The following is a 16,771-nucleotide window of genomic DNA, read 5'->3' on the forward strand; positions in this document are numbered from 1 at the left end:
TTTATGTTTTAAAACAATATAGCAACTCACATTTTTTGTCTTACTAACTCAAGTTTACTAGAAAATTATTACATATCTAATTAAATTATAATAATATAATATAGTAGACAAAATTAAAGGGACAGTAAAGTCTAAACTAAAATTGCATGATTCAGAGAGAGCATGCAATTATAAAACACCTAATTTACATCTATTAACAAGTTGAAAAACATATCTAGGTTGGCTTAAGAGCAGCAATGCACTGCTGGGAGCTAGCTGGCGATTGGTGACTGCATATATTTGCCTCTTGTCATTGGCTTACCAGATGTGTTCAGCTAACCCCCAGTAGAGCTTTTCTGCTCCTCAGCCTGTCTAGGTTTCCTTTTCAACAAAGGATTTCAAAACAACTAAGCAAATTTGATAGAAATAAAATGGAAAGTTGTTTAAAATTGCATGCTCTATCTGAATTATGAAAATGTCATTTTGACTTTGCTGTCCTTTAAAGTTCAGTGTTTGTATTTCAATGTGTATATTTTTTTCTTCTTTCTCACACAACTTACTTACAGAGGGTTTAATACACATTAAACTACGATATCAAATGATCATTAAAAAAAAAAAAAAAAAAAAAAAAAGAGTGCTTATCACAGAATATTTTGTGCAAAAAAAATAAAAAAAATAATAAGCATCTAATAAGCACCCTACTTATATCTATGTACTTGCTATCGATTGACCCTGATCCTTAAAGACTCCATGGTTTCTTCATTCACATTCTCTAACGCCACAACACTTGCTTCTGAATTTGTGGGGTTGTATGAAATGGTCATAATGCCACAAAAGTCCGTCAATTCTTGTTGACATTTCTGAAGACCATTCATTAGCTTAGTTTTCTGGGTTGGATCTTTTTTTAATTTTTTCATCTCTGGTACTGAAAATCCTATCAACTTTGTTAGAACAGTGTCACTGAACTCCACATCAAGGTAACCAGTTCCATCAGATATTTTGGCTTTTATACTCCAGAAGCCAGTGCAGCTTGTGAGGTTTCCATTAAGAGTTACAATAAATGACTTAAGTTTTACAGATTTTATTGCACTGATTTTACTGGAAAATATCACTGACAGGTATGTAAAAGGAGGATTATCTAAATTGTCTCTTGAGACATCATTATCGAAAGTATGTCTGTTTAATGTAGAGGAAATAGCTGTAGGCAAATCTTTATTTCTATGTGTGGTCTCAGCTTGGCTCATGGACGTTTCTTCTAATTCTCTCTGAATTTCCTCCTCCAAAAATATGTCATCATCTATATCATAATCTTGTACTACAGGGTCTCTTATGTTCACTCGTACATTTTGGTTTGGCAGTGGTAAATAATCTTGCCCAGCCCTTAATTCCTGGGTCTGCTGGCGGTCTAAATAAGAAATATTTGAACTGTGACTTGAGCTGTCATTTCTGCTATAATATCCACTGTCACGAACAGTCCCATTGTTAATGGTAAATTCTAAATTATCATCAAGGCTTGCTAATAAATCTTCATCTGAGGGACCTACAACTTGCCCAATATCATCAGCACGGCTTGCCACGTCTTGCTCTTGTGTATCTGATCTTTGTGGCAATCGGCTGACTTCTGCACCAATTAACCGTGAAAGAACTTGGACTTGAGAATGCTCCTCTAAAAGAGCCTCTACTTCTCCCCCAAGGAATTTAACATTTTCCGGTTTAAGTAGAAGGACTCCAAGGCGGACTGTAACGGTTCCTTGCAGTAAGAGTTTTGCACCAGGAGGAAGGGTGGTGTTAAGAATTGGAATAGGCTGGTATTCCATACCTTGAATCTGCTGTGTTCCATCAGTAAGCTGTAGCATAAGCATGCGGTTTGGCTTTGCTTCCCATGGCTTTTGGGTTGCTTGTGTTGTAGCTGTAACTTGCTCATTCGGATTGTCCCTTCCCCTTAACTTCTGAAGTTGAGAATAAGCAGGAAGGCTCACATCAACCAGAGAATCCATCTGAAGTGCATAAAAACCATTCAATTCAAATTTGAGAGACTCTAAGATGCCTTGTGGCAAAACTGGAAACTCTAAATCTCTTAAATCTGTAAGAAGCCATTGGTCAAATACTTGTTTATTGATTTCTGCCTGTGACAAAGAGGAACTTTCATTTTCTTCTTGGATCCAGTTTATGCAAGCTTCTAGCCACTGATCAGGGACCTTAACATGCCGTGCAGATGACAGCCAAGTTTTCACTCGATTTGCAATATCAGACGAATTCATAATTACTAGATATAAACAAAATAGATAAGTTTCAGTAAAAAGACTATGAATTTGCAAAACAACATTTATGCTTACATGATAAATGTATTTATTTCTTGACACGGTGAGTCCACGGAATCAGCAATTACTGTTGGGAATATCACCCCTGGCCAGCAGGAGGAGGCAAAGAGCACCACAGTAAAGTGTTAAGTATCACTTCCCTTTCCACAACCCCCAGTCATTCGACCGAAGGAAAAAGAGAAAGGAAATAAGGTGTAGAGGTGCCTGAGGTTTATATAAAAAAACGGTCTTAAAATAAAGGCGGGCTGTGGACTCACCGTGTCAAGAAATAAATAAATTTATCAGGTAAGCATAAATTTTGTTTTCTTTCTTAAGACACGGTGAGTCCACGGACAACCCTCATTTGGTTGTTAACGTGGAGAACACTTCCGGATGGAGTTCCCACTCCCCAGGATGGAAAGTCTGTCTGCTCAAGAAATCTGCCTCCCAATTGTCCACTCCTGGGATGTGGATGGCAGATAGACAGCAATTGAGAGCCTCCGCCCACTGAATGATTCGCGCCACTTCCTTTATGGCTAAGGAACTCTGAGTTCCCCCCTAGTGGTTGATGTAAACCACTGAGGTTATGTTGTCCGACTGGAACCTGATAAACTGGGCTAGAGCCAGTTGAGGCCAAGCCATCAAAGCATTGAAGATTGCTCTCAACTCTAGAATGAGTATGGGCAGATTCCTCCTGAGACCAAAAAATGAGTATGGGCAGATTCCTCCTGAGACCAAAATCCCTGTGCCTTCAACGAGTCCCAGACTGCTCACAATTACCCAAACGTCCCCTGGGACAGATGTTCTTGAGACAGCCACCACGGCAGAGAGTCTCTTGTTGACCGATCCAGAATTATCCTCTGAGATAGATCAGTATAATCCCAGTTCCATTGAGCAAGCATGCATAGCTGAAGAGGTGCAAAAGGGAACTATGTCCATGGAAGCCACCATCAACCCAATTACCTTCATGTATTGGGCCACTGAAGGTCGTACCGCAGACTGTAGAGACAGGCAAGCGGAAATAATCTTTGCTCTTCTGACCTCCGTCAGAAAAATTTTCATTGATAGGGAATCTATAATAGTCCCTAAAAAGATCACTCTTGTAGCCGAAACAAGAGAACGTTTGTCCAAATTGACCTTCCAACTATGGGAACGAAAAAAAGACAAGATCTTTGTATGAGATTCTGCTAGTTGCAAAGATGGCGCCTGAACCAGAATATTGTCCAGATAGGGTGCCACTGCAATTCCCCAGGACCAAATTACTGCCAATAGAGCTCCGGGGACATTTGAGAAAATTATGGGAGCTGTGGCAAGGCCAAATGGAAGCTCTACAAATTGAAAGCGTTTGTCCAGATAGGCAAATCTCAGAAATTTGTGACGATCCTTGTAAATGGCAACTTGTAGGTACGCATCCTTCAGGTCTATGGTTGTCATGAATTGACCCTCCTGAACCAGAGGAAGAAGGGAACGGATAGACTCCATCTTAAAAGGACGGCACTCTACAAAAAATTTGTTGAGTTACTTTAAAGATCTAGAATGGGCCTGAAAGTTCCCTCTTTTTTGGGAACCACAAACAGGTTGGAATAGCACCCGAGACCCTGTTTCTGTATTGGGACTGGAACTATCACTCCCAAGAGGGAAAGATCCTGTACACATTTTAAGAACGCCTCTCTTTATCTGGTCTACAGATAATCTTGAGAGGTGGAATCTGCCCCTGGGGGGGGGGGAGTTTTGAACTCTAACTTGTAACTCTGGAAAACTATGTCAAGTGCCCAAGGGTCTGGGACATCTCATTCCCAAGCTTGAGAAAATTGAGAGAGTCTGCCCCCCACTTGATCCAATCCTGGATCGGGGGCAGACATTTCATGCTGACTTAGATTCAGCTGCAGGCTTCTTAGATTGCTTCCCCTTGTTCCAAGACTGACTGGGCTTCCATGCAGGCTTGGACTGCTCCTGTTTGGTAGAGGAGGGGGAAGGACTTACCTCTGAAATTTCGAAAGGAACGAAAATTACTCTGACAACCTTTTGATTTGTTCTTCTTGTCTTGAGGCAGAAAATAACCCTTACCACCTGTGATATTGGAAATAAATTCTGCTAACCCTGGCACAAACTAGGTCTTTCCCTTGTAAGGAATCGCCAAAAGCTTAGATTTAGAAGAAACATCAGCTGACCAAGATTTTAGCCATAGCGCCCTACGCGCTAAAATTGCAAAGCCAGATATCTTGGCTCCCAATTTAATGACTTGCAAAGAGGCGTCAGTGATAAAGTAATTGGCTAACCTGAGATCCTTTATCCTGTCCTGTATCTCCTCCAAAGGAGTCTCAGCTTGTAGGGACTCAGACAAAGCGTCAAACCAGTAGGCTGCCCAGTTGTTACTGTAGCAACACACACCGCCGGCTGCCATTGTAAGCCCTGGTGAATATACATCATCTTTAACCCCTTAATGACCGAGGACGTGCAGGGTACGTCCTCAAAAAAAAAAAAGGCAGTTAACGCCTGAGGACGTACCCTGCACGTCCTCGGTGTGGAAAGCAGCTGGAAGCAATCTTGCTCGCTTCCAGCTGCTTTCCGGTTATTGCAGTGATGCCTCGATATGGAGGCATCCTGCAATAACCTTACACGGCCATCCGATGCAGAGAGAGCCACTCTGTGGCCCTCTCTGCACCGGACATCGATGGCCGGTATCGTTGGTGGGTGGGAGCCGACTTAGGAGGCGGGTGGGCGGCCATCGGTGTGCCCTGTGACGTCAAGGGGGGCGGGATCGGGTGCGGGCCGTTAGGGGGCGCGTGCACGGAGGGTGGCGGGCGGGCGCGTGCACGGGGCGGGAACCGCTACACTATGGAAAATATTTTTAGTAACAAATGGCCAAATCTTGTTTGTGCAAAAGCACAAAAAGAGATCGTGGAGGGGTGGGGGGTTGGTTTTGTGTGGGGGGAAGCTACACTACAGAAAAGTTTAATAAAAACTAAAAAAAAAAACATTTTTTCTTCTAAACTGGGTACTGGCAGACAGCGGCCAGTACCCAAAATGGCGCAGATTAAGTTAGAGTGGGAGGGTTATAGAGCTGTTTGGGGGGGGGATCAGTGAGGTTGGGGGCTAAGGGGGGGATAGTACACAGCAGCATATGTAAATATGCTTTTTTTTTTTTTTTTTTTTTAAAAAAACAGAATTTATGTTTACCTGATAAATTACTTTCTCCAACGGTGTGTCCGGTCCACGGCGTCATCCTTACTTGTGGGATATTCTCTTCCCCAACAGGAAATGGCAAAGAGCCCAGCAAAGCTGGTCACATGATCCCTCCTAGGCTCCGCCTACCCCAGTCATTCGACCGACGTTAAGGAGGAATATTTGCATAGGAGAAACCATATGATACCGTGGTGACTGTAGTTAAAGAAAATAAATTATCAGACCTGATTAAAAAAACCAGGGCGGGCCGTGGACCGGACACACCGTTGGAGAAAGTAATTTATCAGGTAAACATAAATTCTGTTTTCTCCAACATAGGTGTGTCCGGTCCACGGCGTCATCCTTACTTGTGGGAACCAATACCAAAGCTTTAGGACACGGATGAAGGGAGGGAGCAAATCAGGTCACCTAGATGGAAGGCACCACGGCTTGCAAAACCTTTCTCCCAAAAATAGCCTCAGAAGAAGCAAAAGTATCAAACTTGTAAAATTTGGTAAAAGTGTGCAGTGAAGACCAAGTCGCTGCCCTACATATCTGATCAACAGAAGCCTCGTTCTTGAAGGCCCATGAGGAAGCCACAGCCCTAGTGGAATGAGCTGTGATTCTTTCAGGAGGCTGCCGTCCGGCAGTCACATAAGCCAATCTGATGATGCTTTTAATCCAAAAAGAGAGAGAGGTAGAAGTTGCTTTTTGACCTCTCCTTTTACCAGAATAAACAACAAACAAGGAAGATGTTTGTCTAAAATCCTTTGTAGCATCTAAATAGAATTTTAGAGCGCGAACAACATCCAAATTGTGCAACAAACGTTCCTTCTTCGAAACTGGTTTCGGACACAAAGAAGGCACGACTATCTCCTGGTTAATGTTTTTGTTAGAAACAACTTTTGGAAGAAAACCAGGTTTAGTACGTAAAACCACCTTATCTGCATGGAACACCAGATAAGGAGGAGAACACTGCAGAGCAGATAATTCTGAAACTCTTCTAGCAGAAGAAATTGCAACCAAAAACAAAACTTTCCAAGATAATAACTTAATATCAACGGAATGTAAGGGTTCAAACGGAACCCCCTGAAGAACTGAAAGAACTAAGTTGAGACTCCAAGGAGTAGTCAAAGGTTTGTAAACAGGCTTGATTCTAACCAGAGCCTGAACAAAGGCTTGAACATCTGGCACAGCTGCCAGCTTTTTGTGAAGTAACACAGACAAGGCAGAAATCTGTCCCTTCAAGGAACTTGCAGATAATCCTTTCTCCAATCCTTCTTGAAGAAAGGATAGAATCTTAGGAATCTTTACCTTGTCCCAAGGGAATCCTTTAGATTCACACCAACAGATATATTTTTTCCATATTTTGTGGTAAATTTTTCTAGTTACAGGCTTTCTGGCCTGAACAAGAGTATCAATAACAGAATCTGAGAACCCTCGTTTTGATAAGATCAAGCGTTCAATCTCCAAGCAGTCAGCTGGAGTGAGACCAGATTCGGATGTTCGAACGGACCTTGAACAAGAAGGTCTCGTCTCAAAGGTAGCTTCCATGGTGGAGCCGATGACATATTCACCAGATCTGCATACCAAGTCCTGCGTGGCCACGCAGGAGCTATCAAGATCACCGACGCCCTCTCCTGATTGATCCTGGCTACCAGCCTGGGGATGAGAGGAAACGGCGGGAATACATAAGCTAGTTTGAAGGTCCAAGGTGCTACTAGTGCATCTACTAGAGTCGCCTTGGGATCCCTGGATCTGGACCCGTAGCAAGGAACCTTGAAGTTCTGACGAGAGGCCATCAGATCCATGTCTGGAATGCCCCACAGTTGAGTAATTTGGGCAAAGATTTCCGGATGGAGTTCCCACTCCCCCGGATGTAATGTCTGACGACTCAGAAAATCCGCTTCCCAATTTTCCACTCCTGGGATGTGGATTGCAGACAGGTGGCAGGAGTGAGTCTCCGCCCATTGAATGATTTTGGTCACTTCTTCCATCGCCAGGGAACTCCTTGTTCCCCCCTGATGGTTGATGTACGCAACAGTCGTCATGTTGTCTGATTGAAACCGTATGAACTTGGCCTTTGCTAGCTGAGGCCAAGCCTTGAGAGCATTGAATATCGCTCTCAGTTCCAGAATATTTATCGGTAGAAGAGATTCTTCCCGAGACCAAAGACCCTGAGCTTTCAGGGGTCCCCAGACCGCGCCCCAGCCCATCAGACTGGCGTCGGTCGTGACAATGACCCACTCTGGTCTGCGGAAGGTCATCCCTTGTGACAGGGTGTCCAGGGACAGCCACCAACGGAGTGAGTCTCTGGTCCTCTGATTTACTTGTATCTTCGGAGACAAGTCTGTATAGTCCCCATTCCACTGACTGAGCATGCACAGTTGTAATGGTCTTAGATGAATGCGCGCAAAAGGAACTATGTCCATTGCCGCTACCATCAAACCTATTACTTCCATGCACTGCGCTATGGAAGGAAGAGGAACGGAATGAAGTGTTTGACAAGAGTTTAGAAGTTTTGTTTTTCTGGCCTCTGTCAGAAAAATCCTCATTTCTAAGGAGTCTATTATTGTTCCCAAGAAGGGAACCCTTGTCGACGGAGATAGAGAACTCTTTTCCACGTTCACTTTCCATCCGTGAGATCTGAGAAAGGCCAGGACTATGTCCGTGTGAGCCTTTGCTTGAGGAAGGGACGACGCTTGAATCAGAATGTCGTCCAAGTAAGGAACTACTGCAATGCCCCTTGGTCTTAGTACCGCTAGAAGGGACCCTAGTACCTTTGTGAAAATCCTTGGAGCAGTGGCTAATCCGAAAGGAAGCGCCACGAACTGGTAATGCTTGTCCAGGAATGCGAACCTTAGGAACCGATGATGTTCCTTGTGGATAGGAATATGTAGATACGCATCCTTTAAATCCACCGTGGTCATGAATTGACCTTCCTGGATGGAAGGAAGAATTGTTCGAATGGTTTCCATTTTGAACGATGGAACCTTGAGAAACTTGTTTAAGATCTTGAGATCTAAGATTGGTCTGAACGTTCCCTCTTTTTTGGGAACTATGAACAGATTGGAGTAGAACCCCATCCCTTGTTCTCCTAATGGAACAGGATGAATCACTCCCATTTTTAACAGGTCTTCTACACAATGTAAGAATGCCTGTCTTCTGAAGACAATTGAGACCTGTGGAACCTCCCCCTTGGGGGAAGCCCCTTGAATTCCAGAAGATAACCTTGGGAGACTATTTCTAGTGCCCAAGGATCCAGAACATCTCTTGCCCAAGCCTGAGCGAAGAGAGAGAGTCTGCCCCCCACCAGATCCGGTCCCGGATCGGGGGCCAACATTTCATGCTGTCTTGGTAGCAGTGGCAGGTTTCTTGGCCTGCTTTCCCTTGTTCCAGCCTTGCATTGGTCTCCAGGCTGGCTTGGCTTGAGAAGTATTACCCTCTTGCTTAGAGGACGTAGCACTTGGGGCTGGTCCGTTTCTACGAAAGGGACGAAAATTAGGTTTATGTTTGGCCTTGAAAGACCTATCCTGAGGAAGGGCGTGGCCCTTACCCCCAGTGATATCAGAGATAATCTCTTTCAAGTCAGGGCCAAACAGCGTTTTCCCCTTGAAAGGAATGTTAAGTAGTTTGTTCTTGGAAGACGCATCCGCTGACCAAGATTTCAACCAAAGCGCTCTGCGCGCCACAATAGCAAACCCAGAATTTTTCGCCGCTAACCTAGCCAATTGCAAAGTGGCGTCTAGGGTGAAAGAATTAGCCAATTTGAGAGCACGGATTCTGTCCATAATCTCCTCATAAGGAGGAGAATCACTATCGATCGCCTTTACTAGCTCATCGAACCAGAAACACGCGGCTGTAGTGACAGGGACAATGCATGAAATTGGTTGTAGAAGGTAACCTTGCTGAACAAACATCTTTTTAAGCAAACCTTCTAATTTTTTATCCATAGGATCTTTGAAAGCACAACTATCTTCTATGGGTATAGTGGTGCGTTTGTTTAAAGTAGAAACCGCTCCCTCGACCTTGGGGACTGTCTGCCATAAGTCCTTTCTGGGGTCGACCATAGGAAACAATTTTTTAAATATGGGGGGAGGGACGAAAGGTATACCGGGCCTTTCCCATTCTTTATTTACAATGTCCGCCACCCGCTTGGGTATAGGAAAAGCTTCTGGGAGCCCCGGGACCTCTAGGAACTTGTCCATTTTACATAGTTTCTCTGGGATGATCAAATTCTCACAATCATCCAGAGTGGATAATACCTCCTTAAGCAGAGCGCGGAGATGTTCCAACTTAAATTTAAATGTAATCACATCGGGTTCAGCTTGTTGAGAAATTTTCCCTGAATCTGAAATTTCTCCCTCAGACAAAACCTCCCTGGCCCCCTCAGACTGGTGTAGGGGCATTTCAGAACCATTATCATCAGCGTCCTCATGCTCTTCAGTATCTAAAACAGAGCAGTCGCGCTTACGCTGATAAGTGGGCATTTTGGCTAAAATGTTTTTGATAGAATTATCCATTACAGCCGTTAATTGTTGCATAGTAAGGAGTATTGGCGCGCTAGATGTACTAGGGGCCTCCTGAGTGGGCAAGACTGGTGTAGACGAAGGAGGGAATGATGCAGTACCATGCTTACTCCCCTCACTTGAGGAATCATCTTGGGCATCATTTTCAGTGTCACATAAATCACATCTATTTAAATGAGAAGGAACCTTGGCTTCCCCACATTCAGAACACAGTCTATCTGGTAGTTCAGACATGTTAAACAGGCATAAACTTGATAACAAAGTACAAAAAACGTTTTAAAATAAAACCGTTACTGTCACTTTAAATTTTAAACTGAACACACTTTATTACTGCAATTGCGAAAAAGTATGAAGGAATTGTTCAAAATTCACCAAAATTTCACCACAGTGTCTTAAAGCCTTAAAAGTATTGCACACCAAATTTGGAAGCTTTAACCCTTAAAATAACGGAACCGGAGCCGTTTTTATCTTTAACCCCTTTACAGTCCCTGGTATCTGCTTTGCTGAGACCCAACCAAGCCCAAAGGGGAATACGATACCAAATGACGCCTTCAGAAAGTCTTTTCTATGTATCAGAGCTCCTCACACATGCGACTGCATGTCATGCTTCTCAAAAACAAGTGCGCAATACCGGTGCGAAAATGGGGCTCTGCCTATGATTGGGGAAAGCCCCTAGAGAATAAGGTGTCTAAAACAGTGCCTGCCGATATTATTTTACAAAAATACCCAGATTAAATGATTCCTCAAGGCTAAATATGTGTATATATGAATCGATTTAGCCCAGAAAATGTCTACAGTCTTAATAAGCCCTTGTGAAGCCCTTATTTACTGTCTGAATAAAAATGGCTTACCGGATCCCATAGGGAAAATGACAGCTTCCAGCATTACATCGTCTTGTTAGAATGTGTCATACCTCAAGCAGCAAAAGACTGCTCACTGTTCCCCCAACTGAAGTTAATTCCTCTCAACAGTCCTGTGTGGAACAGCCATGGATTTTAGTAACGGTTGCTAAAATCATTTTCCTCTTACAAACAGAAATCTTCATCTCTTTTCTGTTTCAGAGTAAATAGTACATACCAGCACTATTTTAAAATAACAAACTCTTGATTGAATAATAAAAACTACAGTTAAACACTAAAAAACTCTAAGCCATCTCCGTGGAGATGTTGCCTGTACAACGGCAAAGAGAATGACTGGGGTAGGCGGAGCCTAGGAGGGATCATGTGACCAGCTTTGCTGGGCTCTTTGCCATTTCCTGTTGGGGAAGAGAATATCCCACAAGTAAGGATGACGCCGTGGACCGGACACACCTATGTTGGAGAAAAAAACATATAGCTTTTATTTTAGTACTGGCAGACTTTCTGCCAGTACTTAAGATGGCGGGGACAATTGTGGGGTGGGGAGGGAAGAGAGCTGTTTGGGTGGGATCAGGGGGTCTGATGTTTCAGGTGGGAGGCTGAGCTCTACACTAAATGTGATATTAACCCTGCAAGCTCCCTACAAGCTACCTAATTAACCCCTTCACTGCTAGCCATAATACACGTGTGATGCGCAGCAGCATTTAGCGGCCTTCTAAATACCAAAAAGCAACGCCAAAGCCATATATGTCTGCTATTTCTGAACAAAGGGGATCCCAGAGAAGCATTTACAACCATTTGTGCCATAACTGCACAAGCTGTTTGTAAATTATTTCAGTGAGAAACCTAAAATTGTGAAAAAGTTAACTTTTTTTTTAATTTGATCGCATTTGGCAGTGAAATGGTGGCATGAAATATACCAAAATGGGCCTAGATCAATACTTGGGGTTGTCTACTACACTACACTAAAGCTAAAATTACCCCAAAAAGCTCCCTACATGCTCCCTAATTAACCCCTTCACTGCTGGGCATAATACACGTGTGGTGCGCAGTGGCATTTAGTGGCATTCTAATTACCAAAAAGCAACACCAAAGCCATATAAGTCTGCTATTTCTGAACAAAGGGGATCCCAGAGAAGAATTTACAACCATTTAAGCCATAATTGCACAAGCTGTTTGTAAATAATTTCAGTGAGAAACCTAAAGTTTTTGAAAAAATTTGTGAAAAAGTGAACAATTTTTTTTATTTGATCGCATTTGGCGGTGAAATGGTGGCATGAAATATACCAAAATGGGCCTAGATCAATACTTTGGGTTGTCTACTAAAAAAAATATATACATGTCAATGGATATTCAGAGATTCCTGAAAGATATCAGGGTTCTAATGTAACTAGCGCTAATTTTGAAAAAAAAAAGTGGTTTGGAAATAGCAAAGTGCTACTTGTATTTATTGCCCTATAACTTGCAAAAAAAGCAAAGAACATGTAAACATTGGGTATTTCTAAACTCAGGACAAAATGTAGAAACTATTTAGCATAGGTGTTTTTTGGTGGTTGTAGATATGTAACAGATTTTGGGGGTCAAAGTTAGAAAAAGTGTATTTTTTTCAATTTTTCCTCATATTTTATAAAAAAAATTTATAGTAAATTATAAGATATGATGAAAATAATGGTATCTTTAGAAAGTCCATTTAATGGCGAGAAAAACGGTATATAATATGTGTGGGTACAGTAAATGAGTAAGAGGAAAATTACAGCTAAACACAAACACCGCAAAAATGTAAAAATAGCCTTGGTCCCAAACGGACAGAAAATGGAAAAGTGCTGTGGTCATTAAGGGGTTAAGAAAGCGTCCAGCTTCTTATCCATAGGGTCCTTGAAAGAGCAACTATCCTCAATAAGAATAGGTGTCCTCTTGGCCAGAGTAGAAATCGGCCCTTCCACCTTAGGGACCATCTGCCACGAATCCTTGATGGAATCAGCCACTGGGAACATCTTTCTAAAGACTGGAGAGGGAGAAAAAGGAATCTCTAGCCTCTCCCATTCATGGGCAATCTTCGTAGCACGGTCTGGCACTGGAAACCCCTCCCCTGGGGAGGGGACGTCAAAATATCTTTTCAATTTTCGACAGGAGAATCGGAGTTGTCCAAAGTAGCCAAAACCTCCTTTAGTAAAACACAAAGGTGTTCAAGCTTAAATCTGAAGGAAACCCCTTCAGCATCAGAAGGGATTACACTATCCGTATCTGAGAGTTCACCCTCAGAGGCAACCGAAGTATCCTCGTCTTTCGACTTATGGGAAAGAGCAACTTGGTTAGCCACTACAGGATTTAATACCTTACGATCGGATTTTCTAATTTTCCGCTTACGTTACCCCTGCAGCATGGGGATGGCAGCCAGCGCCTCAGATACTGCCGAGGACACATGGGCAGCAATTTCGGCCTTCAAAAAGGAAATTTATGCTTACCTGATAAATTTATTTCTTTTACGATATGACGAGTCCACGGATTTCATCCTTACTTATGGGATGATATCGCCTCCTGGTCAGCAGAAGGAGGCAAAGAGCTCCATAGCAGAGCTGCATAAATAGCTCCTACCTCCCCCCCCCCCAACCCAGTCATTCGACCGAAGTTAGGAAGAGAAAGTAAAAGCCAAGGCGCAGAGGTGACTGAAGTTTAACAAAAATAAAAACAAGAGGGTGGGTCGTGGACTCGTCATATCGTAAAAGAAATAAATTTATCAGGTAAGCATAAATTTCCTTTTCTTTTACAAGATATGACGAGTCCACAGATTTCATCCTTACTTATGGGATACAATACCAAAGCTATAGGACACGGATGAAAGGGAGGGACAAGACAGGAACCTAAACGGAAGGCACCACTGCTTGAAGAACCTTTCTCCCAAAAACAGCCTCGGACGAGGCAAAAGTATCAAATTTGGAAAAAGTGTGAAGAGATGACCAAGTTGCAGCCTTGCAAATCTGTTCAACAGAAGCATCATTTTTAAATGCCCATGAAGAAGCCACAGCCCTAGTAGAATGAGCAGTAATTTGTTCTGGAGGCTGCTGTCCAGCAGTCTCATATGCAACACGGATGATACTCTTCAGCCAAAGAGAAAGAGAGGTAGCCGTAGCTTTCTGACCCCTACGTTTCCCAGCAAAAACAACAAATAATGAAGATGTTTGACGAAAATCCTTAGTCGTCTGCAAGTAGAACTTCAAGGCACGGAGTACGTCCAAATTATGTAACAGACGCTCCCTTCTTAGAAGGATTAGGACACAAGGAAGGAACAACAATTTCCTGATTAATATTTTTATTTGAAACAACCTTAGGAAGAAAACCAGGTTTGGTACGTAACACCACCTTATCAGAATGAAAAATTAAGATAAGGAGAATGACATTGTAATGCCGAAAGCTCAGAAACTCTGCGAGCAGAAGAAATAGCAACCAAAAATAAAACTTTCCAAGATAATAACTTTATATCTATGGAATGCATAGGTTCAAACGGAACCCCTTGAAGAACATTAAGAACTAAATTCAAACTCCAAAGAGGAGCAATTGGTCTAAACACAGGCCGGATTCTAGTCAGGTCCTGACAAAAAGATTGAACATCTGGAACATCTGCCAGACGCTTGTGTAGCAAAATAGACAAAGCAGAAATCTGTCCCTTTAAGGAACTCGCTGACAACTCTTTCTCCAATCCTTTCTCCAATCCTTCTTGGAGAAAAGATAAAATCCTGGGAATCCTAACCCTACTCCATGAGTAGCCCTTGAATTTGCACCAATAAAGAGATTTACGCCATATCTTATGGTAAATCTTTCTAGTAACAGGCTTGCGTGCCTGAATCAAGGTATCAATGACCGCATCAGAGAACCACCGCTTAGATAAAATCAAGCGTTCAATCTCCAAGCAGTCAGCTGCAGAGAAATTAGATTCGGATGATGGAAGGGTCCCTGAATGAGAAGGTCCTGCCTCAATGCAAGCTTCCACGGCGGCAGAGAGGACATGTCCACCAGATCGGCATACCAAGTCCTGCAAGGCCACGCAGGAGCGATTAGAATCACCGAAGCCCTTTCTTGTTTGATCCGTGCAATCACCCGGGGAAGGAGAGCAAACAGTAGAAACACATAAGCTAAGTTGAACGACCAAGGCACTGCCAAGGCATCCATCAGTTCGGCCTGAGGATCCCTGGACCTGGATCCGTATCTTGGGAGCTTGGCATTCTGACGAGACGCCATCAGATCCAATTCCGGTCTGCCCCATCTGAGAATCAGGGTGGCAAAGACCTCTGGATGGAGTTCCCATTCCCCTGGATGAAACGTCTGTCTGCTCAAAAAATCTGCCTCCCAGTTGTCCACTCCTGGGATGTAGATTGCTGACAGATAACAAGAGTGAGCTTCCGCCCACCAAATTATCTTGGATACTTCTGTCATCGCTAAGGAACTCCTTGTTCCTCCCTGATGATTGATGTAAGCCACAGTCGTGATGTTGTCCGACTGAAATCGGATGAATTTGGCCGAAGGCAACTGAGGCCAAGCCTGAAGCGCATTGAATATTGCTCTCAATTCCAGAATATTGATTGAAAGTAGAGACTCCGACCGAGTCCACACACCCTGAGACTTCAGGAAATTCCAGACTGCACCCCAGCCTAGTAGACTGGCGTCCGTTGTCACTATCACCCATGAAGGAAGCACGGTCCCTTGGGACAGATGATCTAGCGACAACCATCAAAGAAGAGTCTCTTGTCTCCTGATCCAGATCTATCTGAGGAGACAAATTTGCATAACCTACATTCCACTGTCTGAGCATGCTCAGTTGTAGAGGTCTGAGATGAAAACGAGCAAACGGAATGATGTCCATTGCCGCCACCATCAATCCAATCACCTCCATGCACTGAGCCACTGATGGCCGAGGATTGGACTGAAGGGCTCGGCATCTATTCAGAATCTTTAACTTTCTCACTTCCGTCAAGAAGATTTTCATGGATATAGAGTCTGAGTTCCCAGGAAAGGAACCCCTGTCTGTGGAATTAGTGAACTCTTTTCTAGATTCACCTTCCACCCGTGAGTCCTTAGAAAGGACAGAACCATGTCGGTATGAGACTGTCAGTTGATAAGGCGACGCCTGGATCAGAATATCGTCCAGATAAGGCGCCACTGCAATGCCCCGCGGTCTGAGAACCGCCAGCAGAGACCCTAGAACATTTGTGAAGACCCTGGGTGCCATGGCCAGCCCGAAAGGAAGAGCCACGAACTGAAAGTGTTTGTCCAGGAAGGCAAACCTTAGGAACTGGTGATGATCTTTGTGGATAGGAATATGAAGATATGCATCCTTTAAGTCCACGGTAGTCATATATTGACCCTCCTGGATCAATGGAAGAATTGTCCTAATAGTCTACATCTTGAAGGATGGAACTGAGAAACTTGTTTAGACTCTTGAGATCTAAAATGGGTCAGAACGTTCCCTCTTTTTTGGGAACCACAAAAAGATTTGAGTAAAACTCCTGCCCCTGTTCCTGTATTGGAACGGGACAAATTACTCCCATAGTGGAGAGGTCTTTTACACAACGTAAGAACGCCTCTCTTTTTATCTGGTCTACAGACAATCGTGAAAGACAAACCTTCCCCTTGGGAAGGAATTTTTTAACTCCAACTGATACCCTTGAGACACTATTTCTAGTGTCCAGGGATCCTGAACATCTCTCATCCAAGCCTGGACAAAGAGAGAAAGTCTGCCCCCTACTAGATCCGGTCCCGGATCGGGGACCGCCCCTTCATGCTGTCTTGGTAGCAGCGGCACGCTTCTTGGGTTGTTCACCCTTATTCCAACCCTGATTAGGTTTCCAGGTGGCTTTGGCTTCAGAATAATTCCCTTCCTGTTTAACGGAAGAGGGGATTCCCTTGAAGTTTCGAAAAGAACGAAAATTACTCTGTCGTCCCCTTT

At 43.5% G+C, this 16,771-nt stretch overlaps 1 protein-coding gene across 5 annotated transcripts in view; it reads right to left on the reverse strand.

Annotated features, from left to right (window-relative positions):
- Positions 1 to 602: 602 nt before the first annotated feature.
- RMI1 (RecQ mediated genome instability 1) overlaps positions 603 to 16,771 on the reverse strand; it is a 63,171-nt gene continuing 47,002 nt past the window's right edge. For all 5 annotated transcript variants that reach the window (XM_053702439.1, XM_053702440.1, XM_053702443.1 and 2 more), the window contains one exon: positions 603 to 2,245. In XM_053702439.1, the coding sequence (XP_053558414.1) occupies positions 699 to 2,245 (1,547 nt within the window). In that variant the 3' untranslated portion in view covers positions 603 to 698. The remainder of the gene's footprint in view (positions 2,246 to 16,771) is intronic.

The sequence above is a fragment of the Bombina bombina genome, chromosome 2, assembly GCF_027579735.1.
Source record: "Bombina bombina isolate aBomBom1 chromosome 2, aBomBom1.pri, whole genome shotgun sequence".
Classification (NCBI taxonomy): Eukaryota; Metazoa; Chordata; class Amphibia; order Anura; family Bombinatoridae; genus Bombina; species Bombina bombina.